The sequence below is a fragment of the Eptesicus fuscus genome, chromosome 13, assembly GCF_027574615.1.
Source record: "Eptesicus fuscus isolate TK198812 chromosome 13, DD_ASM_mEF_20220401, whole genome shotgun sequence".
NCBI lineage: Eukaryota > Metazoa > Chordata > Mammalia > Chiroptera > Vespertilionidae > Eptesicus > Eptesicus fuscus.
Window position 1 is genome coordinate 2,733,534 of NC_072485.1, and position 25,439 is coordinate 2,758,972.

Genomic DNA, 25,439 nt, shown 5'->3' on the forward strand with positions numbered 1-25,439 from the left:
CTCGTTATTTGATGAGCTGGGGCTGAGCTGCTGGTGCAGGGGCCGGGGCCCTTCATACCAGGTCCCACAGGACAGAAGGCAGAGGGGAGGCGGTGGCTGGCCACTCGGTGTGAGTTCAGGGACAGCAGACGCCCCGTCTCCCCCACACCATTCCGACCACGCCTCGTCCACCGCCAAGCATCCCCGGCCACACCACCATGGCTCATGGCTTCCCTGCTCCAAAGGCTTAGCGCTTAAGAGCAGGTGAGCTGGCCAGTTTGCTGGGAGGCCGTTTTCTGAGTAGGTCTCTAAAACTAGAGGAGAACGCGAGGGGAGGACACTGGGAGGTACAGAAAGGGCCAGCCCCGGAGGGCAGGGGCTCGCGCCCCGAGGGAGCCGGCTGTGAGGACAGTGCTGGGCTGGGTGACCCGGGCGCTGCTCTGCAGACACAGTATGAAGAGGGGCCTCCACAGTGGGGTGGGGGAGTGGCTGACCTTTTTTATATATTTTTAATGATTTCAGAGAGGCAGGGAGAAGGAGAGAGATAGAAACATCAGTGACGAGAGAGAATCATGGAGCGGCTGCCTCCTGCCCGCCCCACACTGGGGATGGAGCCCGCAACCTGGGCACGTGCCCTGACCGGGAATCGAACCGTGACCTCCTGGTTCATAGGTCGAGGCTCAGCCACTGAGCCACACCAGCCGGGCGGGAGTGTCTGACTCTTGCCATCACTCACAGCCCTCCCAGTCGGTGTCCTTCGGCGTGACTGACGGGCTCTCCCGCAGTGTCCGCAGGGGCCTGTGCTCTGAGAGGCCAGTCTGCCCGGGGAGGTGGTGAGAAGTCGGGGCCAGGCCTGCGGACACACCGGAGCCTGAGCTCCCCGGGGCTGCATCCTGCCTGTCAGCTGTGCCCGTCCCAGGGGGCGCTCACCCTCCTCCCTGGGGGGTGCTCCCTCTGCCATCTGCTCTCACCACGGCCGTGGGACCCCAGGCCAGTGTGTGCGTTCCCTGTGCAGACACCTCAAATGTCATTACCATCACGTCACAGGACTGCTAGCGTGACCCAGCGCCAGGCCTCTCGGATAGCAGTAATAAACACACATGTGGATGTGCGCTATACTATTTCAAAACTGTGCTTCTGAGGGTTTAATATTTCATAGCCATACTTCAGTATATCTGGTCTCCTCTGTAATTGTAGGCATGGTGTGCATTTTAAAACACTCTGAACCAGGGCCCACGGAATGGAAGAATCCCTGGTAAAGAGAGGCTGCCAGTCATGCGTGAGGAAGGAGAAAGGGGACAGGCAGATGGGGTTCCCTATAGCCCCCCTCGGCCATTATCAGACCCTCCGCCTGGGGATAAGGGGCTCCGTGGGGAGGGGCAGTGGGGGAGGGGCTTGCTGGTCCCCAGCCTCGCCTCCCTCACTGGGGCCTCCCGCGCCCTCTCCCTCCCCAGTCCCGGCCATGATCACCTCCCACCCCAACACCACCATCGCCATCAAGGGCCACGCCAAGGAGCTGAACTGCACGGCGCGGGGTGAGCGGCCCATCATCATCCGCTGGGAGAAGGGGGACACGGTCATCGACCCCGACAGGGTGATGCGCTACGCCATCACCACCAAGGACAGCGGCGACGAGGTCATCTCCACGCTGAAGGTGAGCACCCACGCCCGGCTCAGGGACCCCGACTCTCAGGAAGTGGGGATCCCAGGGCTGTGACATCTGTATCCAATGGAGGTAAATAGAAAGTTTGGGGAGTCCCTCCCCTCATCCCCAAAATTACCTCCCTTTTCCTAGCTATTCACTTCTCTATCTAGACACCTCGCCTTAGAGCCTCACTCTATCTCCCTCCCCAGCCCCAGGCCAGGAACTGTGTGCAACCCTCAGCCCTGCCCCTTCTCCAGGGCCCCTGCCTCCCTCCCTCCTGGGCCCTGGGCCCCCCTCCCTCCTCGCCCTGGGACCTCCATTCTCCCTCCTGGGCCCTGGGCCCTCCCTTCCTCCTGCCCCTCCACCCCTCCCTCCACGTCCGTCCTTGGGACTGTCTGGGAATAGGAGCCCTTGGCAAAACCCCAGAGGGCTCCCTCCCAGAAGAAGAGGCCATGCTGACCTCCCCTGCAGTGAGCCTCTGCAGCAGACCAGCTCTAAACCAGGCCCATTCCCTCCCTCTCCCCTCCTCCTGCCTCTGCTGACCTCCCAGCTCAAGCCCGCGGACCGTGGGGACTCGGTGTTCTTCAGCTGCCACGCCATCAACTCATACGGGGAGGACCGGGGCCTGATCCAGCTCACGGTGCAAGGTAGCCCCCCTGCCCCACAATCCCTCCCTGCCCTTCCCAGCGACCAGGTGCCTGTGCTGACTCCACTTCAAGAGCAGGGGCAGTGCCGCCCCCACAGGGCGATGGAGCAGGGGCAGTGCCCCCCACAGGGTGATGGAGCAGGGGCAGTGCCCCCCACAGGGTGATGGAGCAGGGGCAGTGCCCACCTACAGGGCGATGGAGCAGGGGCAGTGCCCCCCACAGGGCGATGGAGCAGGGGCAGTGCCCACCTACAGGGTGATGGAGCAGGGGCAGTGCCCACCCACAGGGTGATGGAGCAGGGGCAGTGCCCACCCCCACAGGGCGATGGAGCAGGGGCAGTGCCCACCCCCACAGGGCGATGGAGCAGGGGCAGTGCCCACCCCCAGGGTGATGGAGCAGGGGCAGTGCCGCCCCCACAGGGTGATGGAGCAGGGGCAGTGCCGCCCCCACAGGGCGATGGAGCAGGGGCAGTGCCCACCCCCACAGGGCGATGGAGCAGGGGCAGTGCCCACCCCCACAGGGCGATGGAGCAGGGGCAGTGCCCACCCCCACAGGGCGATGGAGCAGGGGCAGTGCCCACCCCCACAGGGTGATGGAGCAGGGGCAGTGCCCACCCCCACAGGGCGATGGAGCAGGGGCAGTGCCCACCCCCAGGGCGATGGAGCAGGGGCAGTGCCCACCCCCAGGGTGATGGAGCAGGGGCAGTGCCCACCCCCAGGGTGATGGAGCAGGGCAGTGCCCACCCCCAGGGTGATGGAGCAGGGCAGTGCCCACCCCCAGGGTGATGGAGCAGGGGCAGTGCCCACCCCCACAGGGCGATGGAGCAGGGGCAGTGCCCCCCACAGGGTGATGGAGCAGGGGCAGTGCCGCCCCCACAGGGTGATGGAGCAGGGGCAGTGCCCCCCACAGGGTGATGGAGCAGGGGCAGTGCCCACCCCCACAGGGCGATGGAGCAGGGGCAGTGCCCACCCCCACAGGGCGATGGAGCAGGGGCAGTGCCCACCCCCACAGGGTGATGGAGCAGGGGCAGTGCCCACCCCCACAGGGCGATGGAGCAGGGGCAGTGCCCACCCCCACAGGGCGATGGAGCAGGGGCAGTGCCGCTCCCACAGGGCGATGGAGGGTGACAGGAAACGGCCCTGAGGAGGCCATCCCACCCTCCCTCCTGCCCAGAGTGGGCGCTAAGGGCTCCCCAGGCGCACTTCCAGCGCAAGGTTTGCAGAAGGGCGCGCCTGGAGGCCTGCGGGAAGGGAGTCAGGCTGGAAACAGCTGGGAATTCAGCGTGGGGGACACACAGGCCATCAGCTCTGAGGAGTCCCTCAAAGGGGCTGCCCCCACCCAGGAAAGGAAGTGGGGATCCCCCTGCCGAACCGGGTGCCAGGCCTCTCCCTGCCTCACTGGGCCCACACTGCAGGGTCCCAGGGCCCTTGGGTAGACTACAGGTGACACTAACCCCAGGTCAGCAGAACCCCGGGCGTCCCTGGGATGGACAGGAGGCCCAGCTCTCTGCTGCCGTCCTCACTCTGCCCCCGCCCTGCCACGCCCCAGAGCCCCCCGACCCCCCAGAGCTGGAGATCCGGGAGGTGAAGGCCCGGAGCATGAACCTGCGCTGGACCCAGCGGTTCGATGGAAACAGCATCATCACGGGCTTCGACATCGAGTACAAGAACAAGTCAGGTACGCCGCGCTGAGCCGCCAGGGCCCCGCCCGCTGCCCCGCCCTGGCCTCGGGGCTGCCCTCCAGGCGGGCACGCCAGCACGCACCAGTGCACAGCCCCTGTGGCTTCCAAGCGGAGGGACCCTGGTGGGACTCGGAACCCAGGGAGCAGACGGAGGCCCACAGCGTGGGGAGGGGTCCCAGCTCCTCCTTCCCGGTGCTGCCCCGGGAAGCCCAGGGTGGTCCGAGTTAAAGCAATGCAAAGGCCCCGGGCGGGGCTGTGGGTCAGAGACACCGCGGTGGCGGGTCACCAGCCGTCCTGGTTTGGGACGATGCGGTGACTGGGAGGGAGTTGGACGGCTGTTCCTTGCTGAGAATGCGTTGGGTCAGTGGTCGGCAAACCGCGGCTCGCAAGCCACATGCGGCTCTTTGGCCCCTTGAGTGTGGCTCTTCCACAAAATACCACTTACCCTGATTAAGTTAATAACAATGTACCTACCTATATAGTTTAAGTTTAAAAAATTTGGCTCTCAAAAGAAATTTCAATCGTTGTACTGTTGATATTTGGCTCTGCTGACTAATGAGTTTGCCGACCACTGGGTTGGGTCGTTGGTGGGTGGGAGTCCCTGGAAGAGGAACCCTCCCAGGCCCCTCCCCTAGGACGCAGCCAGCTCCTGCGAGGCTGCCCACCACTGTGACCCTGTGGGCAGATGGGCGGAGCGGACAGTGGCCCTGGGTCTCTGGGGAACAGGCGGGGGAGGAGGGGGGGCATGGTCCGGGAGAGGGGGCCCCAGAGGGACAAGAGGCCTGGAACGTGAACCACGCCAAAGGTGAGGTGCAGGCATTGATGCTCACGTCTGCGTGACTCTCTCAGGGTGGCACGTGATGAAAGGGCAATGAGTGGGGCAGGGGCCGGGGGAGGGGGTCTGACCTGTGAGGGCCCCTGGGTGGCCCCTGGGCAGGAGCGAGAGGAAAGCAGCTTCTCGTTCCGGACCCTCTTGTGCCTTTGGGATTCGCTCCGTAGCTGTGTACGCTTTTCAAATCCTTTAAATACAGCAGCCTGGGCGCTCAGCCCTCCCCACTTCCTTCCCTGCCAGTCCGCCTCCTCCTGTGGGTCTTAGACGAGGTCCAAGATTTCGTTCCCCCCAAAGCTTTCCAGCCCCCTCCTGCCTTCCTTAGCACAGAGCGCGCTCCTGGCTGCCCCAGTGCTGGCCCCGCTGTCCTCCCGCACCCAGCACAGCCGCGCCCCACCCCGCAGGTGCTCCGCCTGGCTGTGGGGGAGGGGAGGGAGACAGAGGCACAGCTCTGAGCTGGGGGTTCACGAGGAGCAGCCCCTCCGCCCAGGGCACTGGGGCCGTGGTTGATGTGGTTTCTACAAGGAGAAGCTTAGGGTCTCGCTGGGGAGGAAGCCTGCACCCCGAGTTCACCCTGCATGCAGGAGGGGTGCAGAGGAGCATCTCTCTGATCCTGCTGAGGCCGCTTGGAGCTGGGTCTGGAAGATGGAGGGGTGAGGACCAGAGCGGGGGCGCCGGGCAGGGGGGCAAAGTGGAGGGCGAGGCCATGAAAGCAACCTCAGACTCTCCCTCCCACGGGGCTTTGCACCTGTAGAGAAATACAGCGCCGGCCCAGTCCCCCACCCTCAGGTGGGACTCTCCAGATCGTCCCACGCCCACGGCCTCTGTCTGGCCTTTAGGAGAAGGATGCGGGAGAGCCACAGGTGACCCCTGGAGTCAGGCCAGCAGCAGCGAGCTCCTCGGGGGAGGTGGGACGCCGGGGCCCGCCTGGCCGGAGAGCTCTGAGAGCTGCAGACACCTCGCACAGGCTGTGGGAAACCCTTAGTAATGCAAGTCCCTCCCCGTTCTGAGTCACAGACCTCACGGACAGCCCTGTGGGACCTGCAGGCTGGGAGGCCTGTGCCTGTCAGCCAGCAGCATGCACTGAGTGCCTTCACCTCTCGCAGATCATGTGACAGCCCTGTGGTAGGAAAGGAAAAGAAATCGCAGACACAGTGCCGCCCTGGGAGCATGCAGTGCAGCTGGCATGAGGACATACACTGCACACACATGTGCACACATGCTTCCAGAGCCACCGCACTGCGCCACGCAATCCCACATCACACACCACAAACCATCACATGGGACCTGAGAAGGTCTCCTAGGGAACGGATGGGCTACGAGAGTGAGGAGGGAGATGTGTGTGTGCGTGTGTGTGCGTGTGCGTGTGTTTACATCGACCTTCTTCCTGCGTGTGAACAGTGGAACAAGGACCACCATCAGAGCAGAACAGGCTGACCAAGGTCAGAGCCGGGTGACCTTCAGCAGCTACCCCATGTCCGGGGACATCTCTCTGTCCATCAAACAGACAGCAGCATGCACTCCTGGGGCCGTAAGGATAAGCGGGTGTGGAAGTGCCTGGCACGGAGCCTGGCACATTCTAATCCTCCACGGCCCCCAGCCTGTGCCTCTCCTCTCCCTTCCCCTGTCCCGACCCTTCTTTGCCCCAACTGGGCCTTTGCCAGGTTCTCTGCCTGGTCCTCATGCTAATCCTCCCAGAGAGACAGGGAGACTCCCACGCCCGCCCTCCTAAGCCACCGCGCACACCGGCTCTCCTGGCCGGGGCAGCTGAGTGATGCCACCCGAATGCTGGATGATAGGCAGCAGCGTCCACACACATCTACCAGGTGGCACTGTGCAGGGTTAAAGATGCAGGCGCCACATTTTGCCCCTGTTCCCTACACAAGCAGCCGGGACAGGTTCTCTGAGGACGGCCTCCATGCCCAGCAGGCAGCCTCGTGGCACTGGCCATTGGCCACACGTGAGCTGGCCTGTGTGACGTGTCATCCGTGTGAGCCAGAGTGTGGCTGGGAGAGGGACTGGTGCTGGGTGGCTGTGAGCAGCTGAGGCCCAGGGACCTCCCCTGGGAGCTGCGGAGAGATGGCCACGCGGGCTCAGAACGCGGTCAAGGAGGAGATCAGAGATGCAGAATGGACGTGTTTCCCAAGAGCAGGCCGCTCGATGCTCCAGATGTGGCTTTTGTCGGGATGCTCCTCCACAGTGACTGCGTCTCCTGCAAAACCAAAGGCTCCGTGCCCCTCCCAGTCAGCAGCCCACGGAGCAGACGGCACTGGCATCTCCCCAGCCACTGCCTTATTTCTTCAGGAAGAATATTTTGCATCATAAACCCTTTGATGAAGAAAGGGGGAGAGAGCCCTCAATGAAATATGTTAATCTGGGTAAGCCAGGCTCGAATGAAAGGGAATAGTAAAAGAGATGGAACTCACCAAGGCCCACGCAGCACCCTGAGATAGCTGAAGAGGACAGGGAGGAGAGCAGGCCCCGGTTCCAGCTGCTCGGGGTCAGAGAGATGGCAGTGATCATGGTTGGAAAGTCGGCCCGAGGCCGCCAGATTTGACTCGACTCATTAGCCTGGAAGGGTTGTGGAGAGAGGGCTGTTTTGTGCCAACATCAAAGATGATTTGGGAACACAAGGTCAACTCCACCTGCAAAGGACTGGCAACAGCAGAAAAAATGGGGGGCCACTCTCTGGGCTGCCCCCCCCCGAACCTTCCTATGATTGGCAGCTGAGCGAGGGAAGGGAGGGAAAGGCAGGGTATTTACCGTGACTACAAATGTAGAGGAAGCCCAAGCCAAAGTAAAGGACGAAAAAGAGGCTCTGACCCAAAGCCAGCAACGGCTTAAGGGCCCGCACCTGCCAGGCTGGCGGGCGTGCTAAGTGTTAGACATGACTCTTCAGGGAGCTCAGCGTCCCTTGGGCTCACAGTGGAGCCTCCGAAAAGACCGGCCAGGAAAGGGGCTCTGCGTGCTGGGGGCGTGCAGAGGAGAGCGATGAAGATGAAGCTGGAACGCGGGGGCCAAGCCAGATGTTGCAGGGCCTGGGTCATGTTTAAAATGTTGTCTGGCGCTTCCAGTCCAGATGGCGGCATAGGTAAATGCAGGGATCGAAACCTCCCGCAACCACATCAAAAATGCAACTAAACCACAGACCCACCATCATTCATAACCACCTGAAATCTAGCTGAACAGAAGTCCTACAACTAAGGATAGGAAGAAGAAGCCACATTGAGATGGTAGGAGGCTGGTCCCACACCCACAAGTGACGGTTAAAAACAGGAAGAATATCTCAGCTGCAGAGGTCACTCTGAGGACCCAGGGTCCCAGGCCAACACCAGACCCCCAGCCTGGGGTTCCAGAACTGGGAAGAGAAGTCTCCATAACTTCTGGCTGTAAAAACCAGTGGGAATTGTGGCTGAGTGGCACAGAGGCTGCTGGTGCCCAGGCAGTTCCTCTTAAAGGGCCCAGACACAGACTTATTCTGACTGACTCCCTCTGAGCTCCAGCGCTGAAGCAGCACCTTGAAAGGCACCAGGGACATACGGGGAAGAACTGAAGTGTCTGGCATCAGGGCGAGAGCTGGAGGGGCAGCGTTCTCCCAGACAGAGGTGCTGGCAGAGGCCATTGTTCCTTTTCTGAGTCTGCCTCCCACAGAGCCAGCAGGTGGGTGCCATATCTGACTCACCATCAACCTAGCTAACACTGTTCACCTGCCCTGGTGATTCCCAGAGGCCTCGCCCACCCAACATGCAGGCCCACCCAAGCCCTTCTCAGGGGCTTTTCCATACAAACAGCCTGTCTTGGCTCATGCTGCTGTGTTCCTAAATCTCTCAAACACCAGCATACGGCTTCTGTGTGCCCTGTACCTGCCAAGGGGCCCAGGCCCAGCACTAGTGGCAGCAGGCCTTGGTTCACCGCTCCTGGGCACATCAAAGTCCAGCACAAGTAACAGCCATCTGCAGATCTCTCTATATCTCATGCCAGGTGGCCCCGGACAGGGCACAGGCAGTTCTGACCTTTGTCTGCACCTCCCAGGAGGCCCCAGAGCCAGTGCACCCAGCGGACATCTTCAGACCATGCTGAAGCACCACCCAACCACCTCCACAAGGGACACTCTCAAGGGGTGGACTCAGGAAGCACCTGAGCCCCAAACTGAAGTGAGTTCTCCTCCCACGGGGTTGTCCCCTGCACAGCTGATCCCCCACAGTGGTCACAGCTCATCCTTGCAGCCTATCAGTCTTGGGGTAAATCCCTCCCATCAATGTGCCAACAGCAATCAAGGCTCAACTACATCAGGAGGGTGCACAGAGCCCACAGGCGTGCACCTGAAGCACCCAAGTGACAAGGGAGGCTGTGCCACTGGCCATACAGAACACCTACTACACAAGGCCACTCTACCAAGCCCAGGAGAGGTAGCAGCTCTACCTAACACACAGGAACAAACACAGAGAGGCTGCCAAAATGAGGAGACAAAGACACATGTCCCAAATGAAAGAACAGAACAAAACTCCAGAAAAAGAACTGAACAAAATGGAAATTAGCAATCTACCAGATGCAGAGTTCAGAGCACTGGTTATAAGGATGCTCAATGAGCTTAGGAGAAGAGTGGAGGAGCTTAGTGAGAACTTTAACAAACAGAAGGAAAGATAAAAATGGAGATAGAAAACATAAAAAAGAACCTGTCAGAAATGAAAAATATACATTAACTAAAATGAAGAATATGTTACAGGGAATCAACAGCAGAGTAGATGAAGCAATTTGGCAGACACAGGAAGCAGAAAACACCCAATCAGAACAGCAAAAAGAAAAAAGAATTTTTTTAAAATGTCAATAGTGAATGAAAAAAAAATCAATAGTGTAAGGAGCTCCTGGGACAACTTCAAGTGTACCAACATTCACATCATGGAGGTGTCATAAGGTGAAAACAAGAAATTGAAAACCTAAAAGTAATAATGGAAAACTTTACTAACCTTGTGAAGTCCAGGAAGCACAGAGACTCTGAAACAAGATGAACCTAAAGAGGCCCACACCAAGACACATCATAATTAAAATGCAAAAGCGTAAAGACAACAAGAGAATCTTACAAGCAGCAAGAGAAAACCTGTTACCTACAATGGAGCACCCACAAGACTGCCAGCTGATTTCTCAACAGAAACATTTCAAACCAGAAGGGATTGGTGTGAAATATTCAAAGTGGTGAAAAGCAAGGACCTACAACCAAGATTACTTAACCCAGCAAGGCTATCACTTAAAATTGAAGGAAAAATAAAGAGCTTCCCAGACAAGAATAGAATCAATAACATTGTAATAACTATATATATGGTGTCAAATGGGTACTAGATTTATCAGGTGATCACTTCATAAGTTATAAATGTCTAATTATGGGGTTATACACTTGAAACTAATATAATATTGTAGGTCAACTGTAATTTTAAAGTGAAAAAGTATATTTTTAAAAAGAAATAGTGTATTTATCCTAAGGACAAGGAAAATGTATTGAAGAGTTCTATGCAAGAGGGTGCTAGTAGCAGATTTGTTTTGGGAAAACCATTCTCAATGCCAAGATAGAGTGCGTGGCCTGTAAGAGGTGCCAATCATCCTTGTAGAGTGATGAGGCTGCAGTGTGGAGAACAGGTGGAGGGGCACACAGTGGGTTCTGGGAGGCAACTAGTTGGGATGTCATTTCCCTGGTCCAAGTGAGAGGTGACAGTGGGGTAGGGATGGAGGTGGAAAGAAGTGAAGAGACCCAAGAGCTACATGGGACACAAAAGCTATAGGACTTGATAGGCAGGGAGAGAAAGAGAAGCATCTAGAATAACACCTAAGACAGCTGGTTTGACTCAGTGGATAGAGCATCGGCCTGCGGACTGAAGGGTCCCGGGTTCAATTCTGGTCAAGGGCACATGCCCAGGTTGCAGGCATGTGATCCCCAGTAGGGAACATGCAGGAGGCAGCCAATCAATGATTCTCTCTCATCATTGATGTTTCTCTCTCTCTCTCTCTCTCTCTCTCTCTCTCTCTCTCTCTCTCTCTCCCCCTTCCTCTCTGAAATCAATAAAACTATATTTTTTAAAAACAGAATAACACCTAAGTTTCTGGCACAACATGAGTCAGGGAATCCAGGAGGTGGTGGGTTTGCAGGGTGCATGGTCAAGACTTCTGTTGTGGACATGTTGAGTGTGAGCTGTAGGGTCTGGAGTTCGAAGGGGAGATCTGGGCTGGATGGAATCTGTGAGTTATCTGTGTATAGGTGGGCATAGGGTCATGGGTAGGTAAAGCATATGGAGTGAGAGACAGCGGGTACAGGATGGAGCCTGTCAGAACTAACCATTCATTAGTGGGAGTGGAGGGGAGATGCACCTGCAAAGCAGACAGCAAAGAAATGGCCCAGAGAGGAGAGAAAAGCCAGAGGGTGTTTCACTGGGGAACCCAAGGGACCAGATGGAGGGGGCACACACCTGGGAGGCCAGGTGGTAACCCAGCGAGGCGCCTGAGGGTCCCCTCGCTGTGGATTTATGGCGTTCATGTCAGTGAATGGTGAGGAGTAACTGGTGACTGTTTACATTGCCCCGTGCACACCTGACACATCGCAGGGGCTGGCAAATATTAGCACCTTGTTCCCCTAGCCCCGTTGTGTTCAAACACATCGTGTGGGCCCCCTCTGCCTACACTCATCGAACATGCGTACACTGACTCACGGTCAGCTCCCCACGCACAGACACGGCAGATCAAGTAAGATGTGTGAGCTGGCACCAGCTCCCAGGTGCCTCAGAGAGGAGCGAGCACCTGCTCCGTTTCGCTGGCCCATCCCTCCCAAACCAAGAGGCGCCCACAGCAGGTCACAGCCTGCATACGTGCAATTCTGGCTTAACCTGCGAGCCACAGAGCGCCTCTCCTGCTGGGGGAGGGGAGGTTGAAAGATAAGGACAGGATGTGTCTGAGCATCCACAGCCTGACACGTGTGACTTTTTGGGCTCGTGAAACCAAAGAATTAAATGCAAAGCTGCCGATGGGGCGCTGGGCGATGCCCGCACAGGTGCTGAGCCTGCGCAGCTGAGGGGGGTGTTTTGAAAAACATGAAGACCTCAGTGAACCAGAATCTGGAAGAACAGCTTCTTCTGGTGAGCGGCGCTCCTGATTTAGCAGGTGTTCGCTCAAAAACCCTCTAAAACGCGTTCTAGAATTCTTTTCTGGTGTAGGGGTTAAGCTGTGGTGAATACCATGTAATCTTTTCTACTGAGAATCGTCAGGAGCCTCTACTGTGGGTTTAAAAGGCCTGGAAACTAGACTGGGAAGACGCTTAAAGCCTCCTATCAGCTTGCGCTTTGCCTTCTGTGCTTTTCAACGTGAAGTGCCAATAGAGGAGTCTGGTTATGAATCCCAGGTTGGGGGTCCTCACTTGGGCATCGCTGTAACTGCAACTCCTTCCCACCTTTCTCTGGAACCCCCGAGGACGTGCACAGCACAAACACGTTGAAGGAATGCCTGCAGCCCGGCCGGCGTGGCTCAGGGGTTGAACCAGGTCACAGTCTGATTCCCAGTCAGGGCACATGCTGGGGTTCTGGGCTCGGTCCCCAGTGGGGGGCTTGCAGGAGGCAGCGGGTCAGTGCTTCTCTCTCATCACTGATGTTTCTCTCTCTCTCTCCCTCTCCCTTCCTCTCTGAAATCAATAAAAAGATATTTTGTTAAAAAAGATGACTGCCTTCCTGTTGAGATGCAGGCACGCTGTCCCTGCGCCCTGGCAGTCACCTGGTATTTCTCACGCGCCACAGTTTGGCTGAACGTTCGCCCTGGCATGGGCTGCCGGTGCCCGCAGGTAAATCAGGGACGTGCCCATCCTCTTGCTGGCCTGACCCTAAAGACTCTGAGGCCATTCTCCTGCTGGGGAGCAAGAGGTGAGGTTGGACTGGCACCCTGGCACTGGGTCTGTCCCCTGTCAGACCAGGTCACACCCCACACCACCCCACAGAGTGCACACGGGAAGGAAGTCCGCAGGCACACACAGAGAGGGCAGGGGGTGCGTGGCTGCCCCCTCGCAGGGGGACTACTGGCGATGGGGCGCTCCCGGTTCAGACAGGCCGCTGTGTGCTGTGAGAGACGAGTAAGAAGGGCCCGCCCAGCCAGGCCCTTGGAGACAGCAGCAGACGGTGGTCCTGGGAGGACCTCCGGAAGCGTCCTGTCTGACCCTGTCTGAGGTTTGAGTCGGGAGCCAGCCCAGGCCCTAGGAGAGTTGGGTTTCGACCTCTATGGGTGCATTGCTGCGCGCATGCTTGGGCGCTCCTGGGTCTCTCTGGGCCTCATGGAGCAGACCCTTCCTCTCCGGAAAGGTACGGCTGTGCCCTCGCGCCGCAGCCTCTGGGAGCCGGGCCCCTCCTGGGCATCTCACTCGAGATCGGGTGTGTTGATGCTCGAGGCTGGGCGGGGCTTTGGCGCCTGCCCGGCTGTGGTTGGAAACGAGCGTCCTCTCCACAGACTCCTGGGACTTCAAGCAGTCCACGCGCAACATCTCCCCCACCATCAACCAGGCCAACATCGTGGACCTGCACCCGGCGTCCGTGTACAGCATCCGCATGTACTCCTTCAACAAGATCGGCCGCAGCGAGCCCAGCAAAGGGCTCACCGTCAGCACCGAGGAGGCCGGTGAGCCCCTCGCCCTGCCCGGTGCCTGGCCCTGGGGTCAGGGCCTCCCGGGGCCCACCACCCTGTCCACGGGCGGCGGGCTGGCAGTTAGAAGAGGGAAGAGGGGAGGGAGATCCCAAGGTATTTGTTCACGTCCGCCCCCGTTCATCTGCTTGGCCTGTTCCAGGTGGGGTGCTCCGTGCTGGGCTTCTGGGAGTTGTCCATGGTTCTGCCCTGTGCCCCAGCCCCAGCCTGTACGGGAAGGACAGATGTGCCAGATCTGCAAAGGGTGGGGTACCAGTGCCCTGAATTATTTTCCGTGACCTTTGTCATGAGGTTTTCCTGAAATTTTAAACAAGATCTCTGTTACTATATATTCTCTCTAGATGGAGATAGAGATGATAGAGATAGAGATAGAGATAGAGATAGAGAGAGATAGAGATAGAGATAGAGATAGAGATAGAGATAGAGATAGAGATAGAGATAGAGATAGAGATAGAGATAGAGATGATAGAGATAGAGATGATAGAGATAGAGATAGAGATAGAGATAGGTAAGATAGAGATAGAGATGATATAGAGAGAGATGAAAGAGATAGAGATAGAGAGAGAGATATAGATATAGATATAGATATAGATATAGATATAGATATAGATATAGATATAGATATAGATATAGATATAGATATAGATATAGATGATATAGATATGTGCAGTTTTACCAATAATAGTAAGGTAAGAACTAAGATAGCCAACACGCGTTATCGTTACCAGCACGCCAGAGGTTCTCCCCATGCCCCTTCCCAGCCATAACTCCTCCCTCCTGCTGAGTCACCAGTGTCTTAGCTTCCTTGCTTTTCTTTCCTGTGTTGTCACCACAATGTCTGTACACACACACTATATAGTTTAGTTCTGCCTGTTTTCCAATAGCATGTGTTCATGAAGTCGTAGTTTATATATTCTTTTTCCTTCCTTGTTTTATCAAAAATGTGCACGAGCTTCCTGTTTTTAGTACAGCCATAGCATGCGTGCCTTTTCAGCCCTGTGTGGCATCCCATCCGAGGGCTGTAGCGCAGTCCGTCTGCCCATTGCCCTGCAGCTGGACATCTGCTGCTTACAGCTGGAGGGCGAGCACTTGGGTACTTGCACACGGTTCGTGCATTTCCCTAGGGAACACGAGCAGTTGTAGAATTAGAGTCATCAGACGTGCATACGAGTGTAAGAGTTCTTGCCACGACACACCCTTGCCCACACTTCGTACTATCAAACACGGGAAAAGTTACGGAGAATAAGGAGGAAACATAAACCCCAGGATCGCTTCAGGGAGACTCACAGGCAGGTCCTCTGCTCTTGTCAGTGAGCGTGTCCTTCCTGCCCAGCAGTCCCCAGCTCAGGGGACAGCAATGGGAACACAGGACTCTTCCTCGGAGACTTGTAATATCGCTCTTCTTCCTCCCCACCAGCCCCTGATGGGCCCCCCGTGGACGTCACCTTGCAGCCAGTGACCTCACAGAGCATCCAGGTGACCTGGAAGGTAAGTGGGGTTGGAGGTATCGCCCTGGAATGCCTCCTGGCCTCCTCCCCGCAGTCCCGGAGGGAAGCCCAGCAGGCTGGCTGGTTGTGGTCTCTGACCATGCCCATGCCGGCTGTTTGTTCGTTTGTTTGTTTGTTTTGTTAATCCTCACCCAAGGATATTTTTCCATTGATTTTTTTTAAAAGAGAGTGGAAAGGAGAGGGAGAGACAGAGAGAAACATCGATGTGTGAGAGACACATCGATCGGTTGCCTTCTGCATGCACCCTGACCAGACCAGGGAACCCACAACCGAGATACCAGAATCCAACTGGGACCCTTCAGTCCACAGGCCGACACTCTATCCACTGAGCCACACCAGCTAGGGCTTACCCATGCCTGTTTACTGGTAAGGCCAGGGAGACTGGAAGGAAGAGAGAGGATACCGGAGCGAGTCCCCCACCAATCCCCACTTCCTTCTCCACCCTTCTCTCCGATGGAGGCCTGTGCATGGGATGGCATGAAGAACTTGGCAGCGCCACGTAGGGGAGATGGCTTTCCACCACACTGGACTGTCCTCCACACCCCACAGTTGTAAAAAGTCAGGAGTTGGGTTTCATTTTGTGAAAGCTCAGGGGAAGGGCTGTGGATGATGGGCGATGGCAGGACAGAGCCTCCCCCTCTCTCGGGCCTGTGATCGGAGCTGGGCGGTAGGTTGATGCCACCCCCTGTCTCCTCACAGTGAGGCCTGGGACAAGGGGCTTGGTCCTGCCAGGCCTCAGTTTCCTCCGCTGGAAACAGGATGAAAATACTGCCCACCTTACCCCTGGGGGCAGGAGAGCTGTAGAGAAAACAGGTCCGCATGTGCTGCAGCCATTTCTAAGGGACAGAGCGTTATAAAATCTAGTGAGTGTCTGAAGAATCTGTCACTTAAGGAAAACCGTAGAGGAGACTCAACAGTGGGGCAGAGAACAGATCAGAATAACCGTTTACGGGACCAAGAAATGCTTTCCTGGGCAGCTCAGCCTGGGCCATGTCCCTGCCGCGGCGCCAAAGGGCTGGCAGTGCGATGGCTTCCCCTGCACCGCGTGTTCCAGCGCCCAAGTGCCTCCTCACACGGACTTCGGCGGCTGTTTCTGTGGAGTAGAGAGGACAGAGGTACTCTGTCTCCGTCCGTCAGAGGGGCACAGAGACGGGTGCGGGACCTGCCCACAGTCTGGAGGCCCGGCCCAGTCTCCCCACCGAACGCCGTGCGTGGAGTGGGGAGCAGAGTGCTTCCTCACGCCCACCCATGCTCTGCTTCCTGGAGCGCCCCCATCTCAACAGGGGGCTTGGGGCATTGCCTCATCTACACCCGGGTCAAATGTTCAAGGTGATTCTTTGACTCTAACTCCTAATGGTGAAAGCCCGGATGCTTTAGTCTTACTCCTGGGCCTTTTAAAACTGTAGACTTGCCAGGCTGGTGTGGTTCAGTGGTTGGGCATTGGCCTATGAACCAAAAGGTTGCTGTTCGATTCCCATCAGGGCACATGCCCGGGTTGGGGGCTCAATCCCCAGTAGGGGGCGTGCAGGAGGCAGCCGATCAATGACTCTCTCTCATCATTGATATTTCTATCTCTCTCCCTCTCCCTTCCTCTCTGAAATCAATAACAATATCTTTCTAAAAAATGGTAGACTTAAGAATGGGAGAGATTGAGAAGAGCCTAGTGATGTTTTCCACACATGCGCGCGCACACACTCACACACACACACACACACACACACACACACACACACACACACACACACTGCAGCAGAGCCTGGTCCCTTCCCTCCCTACAGAAATGACCAAGACAAACATGGGGTTTCCTGGAGACCAGTCCACCATGTGGATGACTGGAGCCATGGTTCCCCTCCAGATGCAGATCGGGCTCCAGACCTTTCCTCAGAAACTGGGGGGCCGGAGTGTAATCCCCAAGTCTCATCTGCCTCCTGGCTCTGGCCCCACTTTCTGGGAGCACCCTGAGGAAGCCGGGAGGTGGGGCAGGAATGAGCAAGTATGTAAAACACGAACACTGAACATTCGGCTACAGAGCTCTGACCTAGAGGTCGATAAAAATTTAGAATCAGATTTACTTCTCCAAAGTCCCATAATGGAAAATAAAATTGATTAGAAAGTTCGAACTTCAGAACGAGCCAGCCCATCAATAAATTTTGGGCTGACTTTTCAGGGGATTTTTTTTTTAACACCAAGAAACAGATTACTGAAAAATAAAGATTCACTTGAAAGATAAGTCACTTCATTTTAAGACTCTTTCCATGAGATGAATTGCCACAGCTTTATGACATAAATTTGCAATCAGCCCTATTGACTTCTTAATGCTTCAGAGAAATATTGTTAAGATTGATTTAAATCCTGAGGGTGCCTGTTTGGGGGATGGGTAAGTGGGAGGAGAAAGAGAGAAGGAAAGAGGAGGGAGGAGGGGGGCATGTAGCAGGGTATGCGTGGCTGCCTGTCCAGGGCCTCTACCAGTCTATGTTGGTGTGATGAAGGCTGCATGGCGCTGTGTACAGGTGTGTATCGTGAACACACCTATTTCGTGAGTTCAAAACAATTACGTTAAGTTTAAAACCTCATTTTGCTGAGCTAACAGTGAGCTTTAAAATGCAGTTCATTTAAAACATTCGCTGAATTTAAGAAAAAAAAAACACATGAAGCTGTTTCACTAACTGGTTTTACTAAGTTGTTTTTGAGCACGCTGCTTTTCGCACAATAGAACGCGGGGCTTCTAAATTTACCTCGTTGTCTGCAAACCCCTGATTCAAGCTGTTTCTGTACGCACCAGGGAGGGTGCTGCTGTTGGGGAAAATAAGCCATTTGGGGGGGCTAGCAATCTGAATCTGTGCTGTAACCTAATGTGCATTCCTGATGCCTATAATTAAGTCACTGCCCCTTTCTCCACAATCTGGTCTTGCAAGACCTGTTTACCTAAATACTCACATTTTATAGAGGCCTAAACCGTGAACAACACACAACCCCGAGGGGTTGTCAGCGCCGGCGCCAGGCCAGGCCTTTAGGTGTGGTCTCACGGCCCCCATCCCAACACACGGGGCTTTTTGCAGAGCCCGCCAAAGGTCCGGAAATCTGATCCTTATTTGGGGACAAAGAAACCAAAGGGGATAAAGGGAGAGCTTCCTCCATATTGGGGCTCAGGATTTGGAGAGAAACAGGCTCCCCTGAGTCATTGTGCTCGTGCATGCGAAACATCTGGAGACAAATGGCTTTTTCCTGTATCTCCAGCACTCCTGTGTGTGCCCGGCCGCCTGGTGAGCTCTGTAACACGCCCACAGCTGGCAGAGGGCAGTCCTCTCCTTCCACCAGTTTCTCTGTGGGTCTCAATGCATCTGGCCGGCGACAGGTGTGGGTGCTTGTTTCGCAGGGTCTGGATGTGTGTTCATGGTTCTGGAGATGAGGATATATATGGGGACCGTGTGTGTGTCAGGGCTCAAACTTGGGGTGAGAGTATGTTTTCCACTCCCCAGACTGATGCCAGTGGGGTTTTCTCCATTCGACTGGCCGCCTGGGGTCAGGCCTGCACTCCTGCCCACCACCAGAGCTCTAAGACACCCCTCCCCCCGCGAGGCCTGGCTCATCTCTGTCCCTCCAATGGAGCTGGCCCTTGGCCAGGAGGTCGAGGGAAAATGCTGCTCCAAGAGGGGCTGGACTCACGTGAAAGTCAGGACTTCTTTCCCTTGTATACTATGTACACCGTTTTATGTGCATACAGCTTCCCATGTTAACCATGTTGGTGTGTGTAGCTCAGCAGCACTAAGTATGTTCACAGTGCTGTGCAGCCATCACCACTGTTCATGTGCAGAATTTCCCCCTCTCCATGCCCATCACCGTAACTCCCTGTCCTCCCACCCCCGCTCCTCACAGCCTCCATTCTACTCTCTGTCTGTGAATTGTCTAGTCTCAGGGCCTCGTAGAAGTACTTTCACACAAGATCTGTCCTTTTGTGTTTGGCTCAGCTCACTTAGCGTAATATTTTCAAGATCCATCCCTGTTGCAGCGTGTATCAGCAGGCCCTTCCCTTAAGGCTAATATTCCGGTGTGTGGGCACCCCACATATTTACCCGTTCACCTTCGATGGACACGGAGGCTGCTCCCAGCTTTGGCTGTTGAGAATTGTTGCTCTGAGCATGGGCGCACAGACTTCTGTCCGAGTGCCTGCTTTCCATCCCCCTGGGTACACACCCCGACGTGGAATTGCCGGATCGATGGCAATTCTACGTTTACCTGTTTGAGGAAACACCAAGCTGATTCCCACAGTGGCGGCACCATTTCACATTCCCATCGCAGTGCACAAGGGCTCCAACTTCTCTACGTCCTCACCAACAATTGTATCTGCCAGTTTTTTAGAATAGCCAGCTGGTGGGTGTGGAGTGGAATCTTCAGACTCCTTTTTATTCAGACTCTGCTCACCTCCTTCTCCATCTGGTTTCCTTTCTGTCTGCTGTTCCCTTTCTCCCAAGGCCCTGAGCCCATGCCAAACGATGTCCTTATTCATTCATTCATTCATTCATTCACTCATTCATTCACCATTCATTCATTCAACAAATGTGTGTGGAGGGCCTACTGCAGGCCAGGCACCATTCTAGACGCTGAGAGAACAGCAGGAGACAAAACAGACAACATCCCATCCTCCTGGCGCTTGCGTGCTGATATGGACACAGAGCCAAGCCCATCAGCACACTCTATAGAGGGTCAGGTGCTGTCAGTGCTGGCGCCGGGCAGGCACAGGGGAGAGGAGGTGGGTCCAAGAGGTCATGGGGTCAGATCCACGGGGTTGTGTAGCCCTTGCAAGGACTTCGCTCTCACCCTGAGTGACACGGGTCCTTGGAAGGGTGGGAGCGGAGGAGTGACAGGGTCTGGCTTGGCTTTAAGAGTGTCATCTCAGAGTGTCACTGTGTCTGTCTCCCCTCCCCCACCCTGTACTCGCAGGCGCCCAAGAAGGAGCTGCAGAACGGCGTGATCCGGGGCTACCAGATCGGCTACAGGGAGAACAGCCCTGGCAGCAACGGGCAGTACAGCATCGTGGAGATGAAGGCCACCGGGGACAGCGAGGTCTACACCCTGGACAACCTCAAGAAGTTTGCGCAGTACGGGGTGGTGGTCCAGGCCTTCAACAGGGCCGGCACGGGGCCCTCGTCCAGCGAGATCAATGCCACCACCCTGGAGGACGGTGAGGGCGCCGGCGAACAGAGGGAGCAGGTCCCAGCCACAGGCAGAGCCGGGGCTGCCAGACAGGGCGCGGGCCCCTCCCCCACTCCTGGCCCCATCGTGGCCTTGTGGTCCGCACAGGCTCCCGGGATCCCTCCATCTCCTCAGGCCCATTGGCTCCTTGAGAGCTGCTTGGTCTGTGAGCACCCCAGGCTTCTCAGTCCATCGGCGCTCTCTGCATCCCTTGCTGATGCTCGGCCCGCTAGTCCTGTGGCCTGTCTGAGCCCCTTTCTGCACACTCCCCTCCGCGCTTCTCCTCCACGTTCTCTTCCTCCCTCGCCTGGCCCTCACCCATCTCTCTCCCTGCACTCTTTCCTCCACACCCTCTGGTTACCCTCTTGTTCTGGAGCAAAGCCGGATGCAGGACCAACTGGTGTGGAGGCAGGATGCGTGTCCGGAGCCCCCACCCGCCTGCCTGACCAGACACTAAGCGCCCGTCCACCCAGGTCCATGCAGGAATCAGCCAGGCCAGGCGCACCTCGGCCTCATGGGGCACCGCCTCCCCTGCTTTGGGGAGTGGGGCGCCTGGGTTTCCAACAGGAGGAGATCAGCATGGCTGTGGAGTCGTTTTCCAAACCAAGGAGGAGAGGGAAGAAAGTTTCCGGAGCGTTTGCTCAGCAGTTTTTCATACTTAATTAAGGCCCTCGTTAGCCTGTCAGATCCCGATCGTTCCTGGCACTGTTAGTGCTCCTCCTGGGGTATTCAAGGGCCCCTGCTCCAGCAATGGTGTCTTTCCCGTAATTATATTACCTTCATTGTGTTCCAACGGGCGATCTGTATTAGTTTATTACACTGGGTCCCTAATTACATGGTGCTTATATTTTTACACCTAAGTAATATGAAACAATAATCATTCTCAAAGAGGGTCGTTAGGATGATGTATTAGCATTTAAATGCTCATAAAAATTAGAGTTGCCTCTTGTGGGGCAACGGGATCTAATTACCTTCCATCAGCCCGCGCCTCCTTCCTCCACGGAAAGCGAAGCGGACGGGCCCTCCCTTTGCCCTCCGGCCTCCCGGAGGCCAGCAGGGAGTGCCCCCACGTTCTCCCCGTCATCCAAGAAGGGTGAGCTGCACAGGGCCAATGGGGAGTGGGTCTCAGGTTCGGCTCACCAGTAGCTCTCCCAGGGAGAGGGTCGAAGGCGGGCGGACCACCCACGTTGGCCTCCGAGAGTGTTTTTCCCTCAGTCATCCAAGGCACGTGGGGGTGTTCGGGTGCAGGGTCAGGGACAGAGGCGCAATGGTCCGGGGGTCGCAACGGCGTCTGCAGAAACTCTTTTCCCTCTCACCAGGACTGGTTGAAATCCTCCTTCCTTCCATCCCTTCCCTTCAGCTTAGCAGGAGGACACAGGGTCTCTAGGCCAGGCCTTGGCTCAGGCGCCCTGGCCAGGTGACACTGACCAGCTGGCAGCCACGAGGCAAGGCATCGATTGCAGATCCCTCCTGCGCCGGCGCGGAGCCTCCGGCTGCACGTCTAGCAGAGGTGGACTCCCCGGGCTGCGGTGCCCACTGCTGAAGTCCAGGGGGCTCATGCCAGAGTTCCGCGCCTTCTTTCCCTGGCATTTACCCAGAACCAGGGACAGGGCCCCCAAACAGCAAGGATCCAGGCGCATAAAGATCTCTGTTTACCCAGTCACCAGGGAGGAGGCGTGGCTCACTTCCCGGCCCAAACTGGCTCCGTCAGTCAGTCAAGAGGTCCCTCCCTCCCTCACCTGACGCTCCTCGGGCTGGGCAGCCGGCCCGGGGCCTGTGCTCTGCCTCCCTGACCAGCCCTCCGGTACTCCCCTTGCCCATGCAGTGCCCAGCCAGCCCCCCGAGAATGTCCGGGCCTTGTCCATCACTTCCGACGTGGCTGTCATCTCCTGGTCGGAGCCCCCACGAAGCACTCTCAATGGCGTCCTCAAAGGCTATCGGGTCATCTTCTGGTCACTGTACATTGATGGGGGTGAGTCTGCGGGAGCGCTGGCCGGGTCTCCGGGTGAGAGGGCGGGGGTGGGCTCTGCGCTCATGCCCAGTGAGAGCTGAGCATCTTCCCCCCGCCCCCATGCCAAAGGGGAGTGCAGCCCCCTCTTCCCCACGATGATCCGGGGCCACAGCCAGGCACCAGGGTCACCTTTGGGGGGGATAGGTTGTGGGGAGGAGACACCAGCGGCTCCTAGACGGAGTATGTTCGGGAATGACCTGGGGGGTGAGGGGGGCATATTTGCTTCTCTAATGTCATGTGTTGGTATGAGGCTCTATGGTGCCAGCAGGGGGACAGTTGGCTCACTTAGAGGGGGCAATTGAAGAGAGTTTAATGAAGACACTGCTTCCGGGGGGTTGGGGAAGAGGGGGTGCAGGGAAGGGGTACCCAAGAGTAGCACCAGCTGGAAGCCCTCCCCATCCGGGGCTGAAGGGGCAAGAGGAAGAGGCGGGTCTGCAGTGAGCATGCATGTGCCCAGGAGCTGGGCGGCACCTGGACAAGGTTAGACAAGGCCCATGCGGAGCCGGGGCAGGAAAACCAAGGCAGTGGCCCAGCCTTGGGGCGCCTCCCTTCCCCTGGGGCGCACTGGTCCACACGGGCTGGTGTGCCCCACAAACACACGGGTGGGCAGACTGGTGGCGAGCAGGAAGTCTGCATCGTGCCCCAGAAGACCAGCGTCCCTAACTCTGGGGATGCTCTGCGGGGGTCACAAAGGGCTGCAATGAGTTTGCTCCCCAAATGCTGACCCTTCTGCCACCGGCCCCGGTGCCTCGTTCCTTCCTGGAGGACCTGGGACGCCCTCACGGCCACCTCTCGGGCAGCTCCCTCCCCTCCCCCACCGGATTCTGCTCTGCCCGACAGCTGGCCCCACTCCCTCCACTGTCTCCTCCAAACTCAGGGTTTGCCCCCAAGGTGTCCCCGCTTCTTACGCTGTGAGACGGCCTCACGGTGGTGCCGAGTCAGGAAACGGGCAGCCCCTGCTTTCCAGAACCTGCTTCTCTAGTCGGAGCCTGCAGGCTTCCCCAGCTCAGCCCTCAGGGGAGGGGGCACGGACCCTAATCCCGAGGGCCACCTGGGCGAGGGCTGCACTGCCCGCTTCCTGGACTCCGTCCGGGAAGGCCTGCCCTGGTTTCTGGCCTCCTGAGAAAGGGGGGTTCGGCTGCCAAGGCCTCCCAGGTTCCCCTGAACGGACCCGATCCTTTCGGGCTGGGCGTCCTCGCCCTCTGGACCCTGCAGCGGCTGGGGATGGTCTGCAGGCGCTGGGCTTCAACACAGCCTGTCCTCAGCCAGTGTCTGGGCAGGTCTTTCTACAAGCCCAGGGGACCCAGTGGGGCTGTCAGCTCCAGAGCCTGGCTCTGTCCCTCCTTCTAAGCCCCTGGCCCTCCCCGGGGACCCTGGCCCTGAGCTCTCTTCGGAGGCCCCGGGCCCCGCAGAGCCGGGGATGGCCCTCCCGGTGGGAGGAAGGCCCGGCTATTGAGAGTCAGGGGGCTGGCCCAGGAGCAGTCCATGCAGCCGCAGCCTGTCACCTGTCACCCCAGGTGGCCACACTGCCTGGCGACATCTGAGAGCCGCAGGCACGGGGCAGCAGGGAGGAATGGCTGCTGACTGCCCGCCTGGCCTAGGCTCCCCTCCAGCCCCGAGCCGCCCCGGCCCTTCGCCCAGAGAGGATTGGACAGCCGGCCAATGTCCCTTGCGAGATGGGGAGATGGGAGCGCTGTGAAGGGAGAGCACTGAGGTGGATTCAGTGCAAGGTCGGCTGGGGCTGAGACCAGCCAGCACCCGCCCTTCCCCCTGCGAGGCCGCTTGGGGAGAGACGAGGCCTGGAAAGTGCCCCAGATCTGGCCCCCTGTGCCTTGAGGTAGAGGGTCCCCCAGATGCCACCCTGCAGTGGAAGCCGGAGCCCCGTGAGGCAGGCCCGACACACCCGGGCCGGCGGAGGGTGGCAGCGGGCCCTGGGGGCGGCTGTGCCGCATGCAGAGGCCGCTCTCTCCCTCCTCTCGGCAGAGTGGGGCGAGATGCAGAACATCACGACCACGCGGGAGCGCGTGGAGCTGCGGGGCCTGGAGAAGTTCACCAACTACAGCGTGCAGGTGCTGGCCTTCACGCAGGCGGGCGACGGCGTGCGCAGCGGCGTGCTGCACATCCAGACCAAGGAGGACGGTGGGTGTCTGAGAGCACCCTGAGCCACCCCGTTGCCCACCCTGCTGCCCGTCCCACTGCCCACCCCACTGCCCACCCCACTGCCCGTCCAACTGCCCACCCCGCTGCCCACCCCACTGCCCACCCCACTGCCCACTCCACTGCCCACCCCACTGCCCGCCCCGCTGCCCACCCCACTGCCCACCCCGCTGCCCGCCCCACTGCCCACCCCACTGCCCACCCCACTGCCCGCCCCGCTGCCCACCCCACTGCCCACCCCACTGCCCGCCCCACTGCCTGCTGCCCACCCCACTGCCTGCCCCACTGCCCAAGCAGAGCCGTCCTCTCTCTGTCCCTGGGAGGCCGGGGCCCAGCTTGGGAGAAGCAGCCCACAGCGGTGGTGAGAGGCTCCGACTCCTCAGGAAAGAGCAGGAAAGAGCGGAGCAGCCGTCCCTCCCCAGCACTAGGCCGGAGCCAGCTACGCTCCCGTCCCTCGCCCCAGGGCCCGGCCCTGCACTGCTCACCTGATTCTCTGGACACAGAGGGCGGGGCTGAGGGGAACAGGAGCCTCACCACACATCTTGGGCTGGGGACTTGGTGGTCAGGTGGGCCTCTCGGGGAGGGACGGGACGTGTCTCCGTGGGGCTAGGGTCTCAGAGCCCTTTCGGGGGGCGGGGGGGCGGGGGGGCGGAAATGGAGGGAAACCTGAAATAGGAGCCAAGACTCAAGGCAGAGTAAGAAGCGAGGACGTGGGGGAGGCTGGGAGCTGAGTCAGTCCGCAGAGAACAGACCTCGGGAAGGGCCCGCCTTCTGTCCGTCCGTCTGTCCGCCCGAGACCCAAGCTGCAAGCTCACCTCCCCCAGCCCGCGGCTCAGGTGGCTCTTACCCCTGGGAGCCGGGTGCTATGTCTTCAGCGGCATTGGCTCATGTGAGACAGCGCTGGCGCGATGGTTCCCTCCCACTCAGCCTCGGTTTCTCCAAAGTCTAGGGTCTACCCAGTTTGCCAGAAGGTGCTAAAGGGACTGGAGGAGTTGGGAAAAGGACTCAGGCTGGGAGTGGTGGTGAAGTTCCCGGAGCAGCCAGGGCCTCAGCGTAATGCCCTTCCCACACCCCTCCCACACCCCCCTTCCCACACCCCTCCCTTTCCATCAGATCAGCCCCTCCCCA

General features: G+C 58.0%; 1 protein-coding gene across 1 annotated transcript in view; it reads left to right on the forward strand.

Annotated features, from left to right (window-relative positions):
* Positions 1–25,439, forward strand: part of DSCAML1 (DS cell adhesion molecule like 1) — a 305,318-nt gene that overhangs the window by 255,184 nt on the left and 24,695 nt on the right. Inside the window, exons 11-18 of the mRNA XM_008150117.3 lie at positions 1,434–1,633; positions 2,175–2,271; positions 3,820–3,948; positions 13,251–13,418; positions 14,860–14,930; positions 19,892–20,132; positions 21,969–22,115; positions 24,138–24,293. Coding sequence (XP_008148339.2) covers positions 1,434–1,633; positions 2,175–2,271; positions 3,820–3,948; positions 13,251–13,418; positions 14,860–14,930; positions 19,892–20,132; positions 21,969–22,115; positions 24,138–24,293 — 1,209 coding nt within the window. The remainder of the gene's footprint in view (positions 1–1,433; positions 1,634–2,174; positions 2,272–3,819; positions 3,949–13,250; positions 13,419–14,859; positions 14,931–19,891; positions 20,133–21,968; positions 22,116–24,137; positions 24,294–25,439) is intronic.